Raw genomic sequence first — 6,701 nt, 5'->3', positions numbered from 1 at the left:
GAATGCGGACAGCACAGGCTACAGCACTGGAAAAAGTACCCGAGCAGCAATACAAATTACTGTCAATAAAATGCTCCGACCAGCAGTGACGGTGGCAGGACAGGGACACAGTCGCTCCCCCGCACTGGGATCGTTTGGCTGGCCTGCCCAGACTCTGCGCTCGACTGGGCATGCCTGCGGCGCTGCCATAGAAACGCGGCCCTGAGGCCAACCGGCTCCGCCCCCGCCCCGAGCGCCCCGCCCCGAGCGCCCCGCCCGGCCGCCAGGCGTCACNACCACCCAGGAGGCTGGGGAGGCAACCAGAGGTGCCCTGAAGGGCTCCTGGGCTCAGGCCGCCGGAGTTGGGGAGAAGCTGCGGCAGCCAGCAACGAGGGCGGGGCTGGGTGACAGGGGCACCGGCCATGCAGAAGAAAAATCTTGCGCGGCTAAGAAAGCAGTTGGGGGGGGGGGGGCTAGCAGATGCTTCCGTTTGATTTCCACCTGACATCCCTTTTCTGTCCAGCCCAGGGGCCTCCCAGCTGCCTGGCGCAGAAAGAGGGCCCTGGTGGCTGGGTGAGTTCCCAGACGCCTTCAGCACAGGCAGCCTGAGCGAACCCCCTCCCAGGCCTGACGCTTGCTGGACCAGTCCCGAAACCGGTGCGCGCTCAGGTTCGTAGGCCTTCATTTCCCAGATCTAGACACTGGCGCTCCCACAGGCGGCTTCCCCGGTATCCCCGTTAGTTCATAAAGGCACTGGGAGGAGTCACAAGTCTGCCTCTTAAACGCAGGCTCATGGTCTGGGTTACTGGACAGCAACTGAAATCGTGACATGCGCCAGTAGCTTAGTTGGGGCTGTGATCCCAAAAGAGCTGAGATTGTGTGTCGTAAAGCCTCCCCTTGCTGCTGGGCTGTCTCCCAGCACCTGACAGCATGTTCATTTCTTTGTAGTGTCCGCCTGGGTGAGAGCTGAGGACACAGGACTGAGACGACGCTGGCTCCATCAGAGTGGCCCGGCGGTGCTGGAAGCCGACCCAAGCACAGATCAGCGGAGGGCAGCTATGGGGACGGGGGTCGACATCTGTCTAGCTGTACGATGTCCTCTCATGCAGGGCACCAGATACATCGTTCCAAGTTAAGTGGGCTGAGCCGTGGTGTCGGAATCGCAGTGGACGCCCGACCAGGCCCCCGCAGTGGGAGCCTCGTCCCTGGCGGCTGTACGTCTCATCAGGTGCGGGCCAGGGCGCCCCTGTGCTGCTCGCTGGCTCTTAGATGTCTTGACAGCGCTCCGAGGCTCCTCTCAAGTTCCCTCGCAATGCAGCACTCCTGAGGGCGTGCCTACACGTGGCCTGAGTCTGTCCTTTTTACCACGGAGTTAAATAAGGAATCCTCAGACCCGACGACTGATTGGTGGTTGATGAGTGCCCATGGTGTAAAGCAGCAGGCGGCTGTCCACGCCCAGGACTGGCTCCGAGAGGACGGGTGCGTGGGAGCCCGGGGGCGGGGAGCTGCCGGCCAGTGATGAGCGGCCGCGTGCCACTGGCAGAGAAAGCTCTGTCCGAAAGCTACGCCCGGCTGCGGTACCGGGACACGTCCTTGCTCATCTGGCAGCAGCAGCAGCAGCAGCTGGAATCGGGGCCCCCCGGGACCTACCTGAGCCGGAGCCGCAGCATGTGGTACTCGCAGTACGGAAACGACGCCATCCTGGTCCGGGACAGACACAAGCTCGGAGTCTCCCGGGACACGGGCCAGTCCAAGTTCTGCACAATCATGTAATCCCAGCGGGGCAGCCCGGGCCTAAGCGCTGAACTGTGCGGACATCAGGCCACGCTTCCCTCAGTGAGTGGCCATGGTGGCTTCCAGGCCTTACTGGGAGATTCTGGACGGCGAACAGGAAACCCAGCTGTGCTTCAGGAACCCAAGAACGCTCGCGGGGGCTCCCAAGCCCTCTCTGCTGTATCACGCGACTGGTGGACCTGGCTCCCGGGCCGGTTCCAGCCCTGCCAGCACTGGGGGCACAGCCCGGGCCGGGACACAGCTTGATGCTGCTTCTCTCTTAGGTTTCCAAGCAGACCAGGAGAGAGGGATGCCCTGGCTTCAGACAACCTTTTCAAAACTTTCTAGGTTGTTTCCAATATTCCTTTCTGCCTGGGAAAGAACGGGACAGCTCTAGAAAAAGGTGAAGGAATCAGGGTCAGGTATGGCCAAGCATCGTGTGCGGGGCCAGGCGGGAGTCAGCGGCCGGCAGCAGCCTCGCAGCGGGGCCCTCGACGATGAGGAACGGGCACTGTGTGCAACTCGCCACAGTTGCTTCCACGTCAGATTCCACGTACTTGAGGGCGAGCTCGTGAGAGCATCCAAGAACATTACGGAAACCAAGAATCATTTTTCAGTTCGACATCAGCTGCTTACAGAGATTTCGGACAGGATGTCGGGGCTGAAGCCTCTGCGCGGAGGTTAGCAGCCCATCACCCCTGCGGCGACCCCCGGCGGACAGTTTCTGTGAGGCATTTGCAAAGGATGTGCCGTCTGCTGTTACTGATGTCTGCGTGGTTATGCAAATGCAGGAATATCTTTTGTCAAAGCTGATTTTTCTAAATAAAAATGCTATGGGACACTCCTTCCTTCCTCACTCTTATCTGTGTGTTCATAATATCTTGGCTTGTTTGTTTTTTTCAATAACAGTTGAATCTAATGATTGCCACAAACCCAATCACAGAAATGCATTGAGCAAAGCACAAGTGTCCTCCCCGGGCAGCCACCAGCAGCAGCTCCGTGTGTGCGTGTGCAATCGTGCACGGTTCTAAAGGCACGGCGGGCACTGCGCATCTTGTCCTGGGGGTTTCTTCTTGCCCAGCTGTCCAGATGGACGTGTACGTCATGCTTTGCATGTCTGACTGGCAGCACTCCCGTGAGCCCACAACACGCTTCCCGTAGCCGCCCTGCACACAGCGTGTCCTGGGCTTCGTTGGACATGGTTCTTTTGAGGGTGTGCAAGTTCATTAGCAAGCATCCCAGAAGTGGAACTGCTGGGTCAGAGCACATTCCCCAAATGTCCAATGTCCAGCTGGAGGCCTGGTCCTTAGTGATGGATGCTCGGCTGTCCTGCTGCGTGGGTTGGGCGGTTGGAAGTCACGTTTCCTGAATCTCCTCCCGGAGTTGAAGAGGGAAGCTTGCCCCATCTACACCGAGTCAGACCTGCCGTAAGGGCCTGTCCGTCCAGCAGCCCTGACACCGGGATTACCCAGCAGATCGCTGGCTCAACATCTCTGCAGCTCAATCTACGTCCTGCTTGGGAAGAAAGCAAACCGCAGAGACTCTTCTGGAATGCCTCTGTGCCGCATGCTGACGCACACCTCAGATTAGCCTGAGAACAGGTGGTGCTTAGTTTGACCCCAGGCATGGACAGCACCTGGGAAGACCAGCACTGGCCACGGCTGGGGTCTGCACAGGTGACCGACAGGCACTGGCTGCTCACAGGACAGCGGGCGCTAAGCTGCTTAGAGCGTAGAAGCCGCCATCAGCTGAAGGGAAGCTGGGCGGCTGGTTTCCCTGGCCGGGGCCGGGGCCACCGAGGTGGACACAGCCCAGTCCCCGTCCTTGGGGAGGTCAGCCTGGATGAGAGAGGGTTAAGAGTCTGGACAAGAATGGTGCGCGCACGCTGAGGGGATGCTGGAAGGGTGCACCTGCTGACAGCCAGGACGGCTCTGCAAGGCCAGGCGCTAATACCCATGACTGCTCAGAAAACCGCGTCAAGGTGCCCGTCTGCCATCCATTCCTCGCAGAAGCCTCTCTTCCGTGCCGGGCTCTGCGCTGCGTGCTGGAAAACTTCAGCAGACAGGGGACTGTGCCCGCAGGACAGCGTCGGCTGCCCGCCGTCCAGGAACCCCGCCCAGTGCGGCCAGAGCACAGGGAGGCATCTGCCCAGAGAGGAGCAGCAGTGAGTGAGGACCACAGTGTGACCGAGGTCGTGCTTCTTGTTCTAGAGAACGGTTAGCGGAAAAGAAAGGCTACAGCGATGTCCCCCAAATCCCGGTGGCCTCCTGCCCAGGCTGAGGACCACAGCTACTCCAACGGCTGCGTGTTCCAGGGTGCGAGCCACCAGGAGCTCCCCGCCCCGGCTTGCAGCAGCGAGGGCAGCGGCTGCCTTCGGAGAATCCGCACGCACGCACACGCGGGGCTGGGAGCCACCAGAAAGCACAGGCAAAGGCACGTAGAGGCACCTCTTTTTTTTCTTTTTTTGGTTTTATTATGAAAACAAAACAAACGCCCCAGGAGAAGGGTCCATGATTACCAGAAACATCAAAGAGTACTTTCTACCATTTTTATTCTGTTGTGTTGAGGCCAGCATTGCAATAAACAAGCTAAAACTACTTACATTGGACTCATTTTCAGTAACTGACATTTACAGGAATATACTAGAAACGGCACTAAAAAGTTTAAGAAAAGTTACGGTAAACTTGCATGCACATCATACAGAAAAGTAACATTTTAAATATAAAAAAGAAAAACTTCTGGAAGCGTTACGCCAGTATCGAGGAATGGGCTACACTGGGTGGAACGCATCCTTTCTCTGGGTGGTGTTTTTCCCAGAGGGCTGTCACAGACGTGGATGTCGCATAAGAACAAAAAGAGAAACAAAAAGAAAACATATCTTACAGTTTGTAAGCAAGATGACGGCGCCCAGCGTGAGCAGGGGTCTCTGCCCCTGGGCCTCCGGGGCTCCCGGGAGACCCACCCCCTAACCACACGGTTCCTGCGCTCCTGCGCCCTCGAGAAGAGGCCGTGAGAAGCTGCCCTCAGGCTCTCCGTGCTACAACAGCCCTGCCTGTCCAGCTGCGGTCTCCCCAACACAGAGACGTGGAGATGGCAAACACCCACAGGCTGACCTCGAGGGGGCCGAGGACGTTCCCCCAAACTCGGAAGAGAAATCGGCTTTCAAGTCTGCACAGAAAGCCTTAAGAAACCACAGCACCATCGAGCTACGCTGGTCAGGATGGACGGCAGCCCTCTGCACCACGGCGGCCAGCAGCCTCCTCCTGGGGGGCAGGGGAAAGGGGCAGAGGTGTTCCAGAACCCACGTGTCCCACAGAGCCGGCGGATGGTGAAGTGCTCTGAAACGCTTCCACTGTACCGGACTCGAGGACCGTGTCCCCTCAGCTAGCGGCTCACATGGGCTATGGCCTCCCACCATGCCCGCAGCTGGACAGGTGCTCCACGGGAGCACCCCCCACGCCCCCCGGCCCCCTCTGCTGCACGTTGCCAGAGAGATCCTGTTTTAACACCATCCATCGTGTCATGTATTAAAGTCCTAGTTTAAATATTCCGTTACAGATCTGCTTAGAAAACACCTTTGAAACACAAGGGTAACTCTAAAAAATGGCAACTTGAAAAATCCACATATATCTTTTATTATAAACAAAACTTAATGAAAAGTTTAACAAACTGGCTCAAAACTCACCAAGCGTCAGAATCACCAGCAGTAAGAAACATGGTAACCCGCCACCCACCACCTCACCAGTTCCACGTCCAGTAAGGGCATCCGTGGCCGTAAGGGCCGGTGGAAACTAAATCCATTTTAGGATTTGTAAAGACTGCCCCCCTACTCAGATACGGATGACCAGTCCTCCTGTCCACCTGGAAACTCGCCACCAGACCAAAGGCCAGGCCACCCGCAGCCCCGCCCCCAGCACCCACCTCCAGGAAGTCCTCACGGGGAGGTCTGGGAGAACGCCCTGTCTCAGTCATTTCTGTGCTAACGGGAAAATGCTCGAGCAGGGAGCCTGGTGTGGTCTTCGGGGAACGAACCCTCCTGCAGCCAGAGGCTCCTCCCGCCCCAGGAGAGCCCAGCCAGGCCACCGCCCCTGCCCTCGGGGCTGGGAGGTGAGGGGCGCCCCATTGGGGGGCCTGGACGGCCGGCCCCGGGCACTCAAGGCCGAAACCACAATGCTCTGAGCTCAGGCGGGCAGTGTGGGGCGTCCCTGCGCTCAAAGGCCGCAGGGCAGCCTCTGGAAAAAACAAAACCAAAACATAACCTTCTGTTAAACTCTGTATATTATTATTATTTTTTTTTACAATAGAAAGTTAAAAATCAAGACTTAGATTTACTATACATTTTTTTCTCTCAGATTACAAAGTTTATATTATATAACTGGGGTTCCCTAAATTGATTTCTTTTAAAACAGTCCTAAAGAGACCAGAAGTGAGTACAAAAGAACTCAACACACAGAACGAAGACTGAGAGTGTGCTGCAGCCGGAAGTTGTCTATGCCTGTGCGTCTCCAGATCCCACCCACGCACACGGGGGGGACAGACACAGAGCCCCGCCGGGCGGGGCGGGGGCGGGGCGCGCACAGACGGGGTTGAGCACCGGCAAGGTGGCGGGACGCCAGCACCTGGAGGTCACAGTCCGCCTTCGCAGCAGGGTCTGGGGCTCTCCTTCCAACCACTAAGGCCTGCGTTTCTGCTATTTTTTTTTAATGCATTTCTTTTGCAGTTTTGTTTTTCTTTTTTTAAAAAAAATGACCAATGATGTTAATAAATAAAGTGTTCATATATACACGAAACTGGGAGAAGGCTCCAGAGTGTGCGGCAGCGGCAGCTCACGAATTGGGGACACACATTGGGCTGGACTTTCGTAGAAAATTGCTGAACCTTACAAAAAAGTCTCCTTTTGTTTTTTTGCGGTTTTCTGTTTTTTGTTTTTTTTAATCTTTTTTTTTTTT

General features: G+C 56.7%; 1 protein-coding gene across 1 annotated transcript; it reads left to right on the top strand.

Annotated features, from left to right (window-relative positions):
• The first annotated feature begins 280 nt into the window (after nt 1-280).
• On the top strand, nt 281-2,597 carry BRD3OS (BRD3 opposite strand). The gene is made up of 2 exons (XM_034664765.1): nt 281-648; nt 928-2,597. The coding sequence occupies exon 2, from the start codon at nt 1,498-1,500 to the stop codon at nt 1,750-1,752; it is 255 nt and encodes an 84-aa protein (XP_034520656.1). The 5' UTR covers nt 281-648; nt 928-1,497; the 3' UTR covers nt 1,753-2,597.
• The last annotated feature ends 4,104 nt before the right edge of the window (nt 2,598-6,701 follow it).

This window comes from Ailuropoda melanoleuca, chromosome 7 (genome assembly GCF_002007445.2).
Source record: "Ailuropoda melanoleuca isolate Jingjing chromosome 7, ASM200744v2, whole genome shotgun sequence".
Lineage (NCBI taxonomy): Eukaryota > Metazoa > Chordata > Mammalia > Carnivora > Ursidae > Ailuropoda > Ailuropoda melanoleuca.
The sequence above is the reverse complement of the archived record's forward strand: the minus strand, read 5'-3'. Positions and strand labels throughout refer to the sequence as shown.

What these genes read in the sequence shown, in the direction of transcription:
- BRD3OS (XM_034664765.1), top strand. Translation starts at nt 1,498, where the DNA reads ATGAGCGGCCGCGTGCCACTGGCAGAGAAAGCTCTGTCCGAAAGCTAC.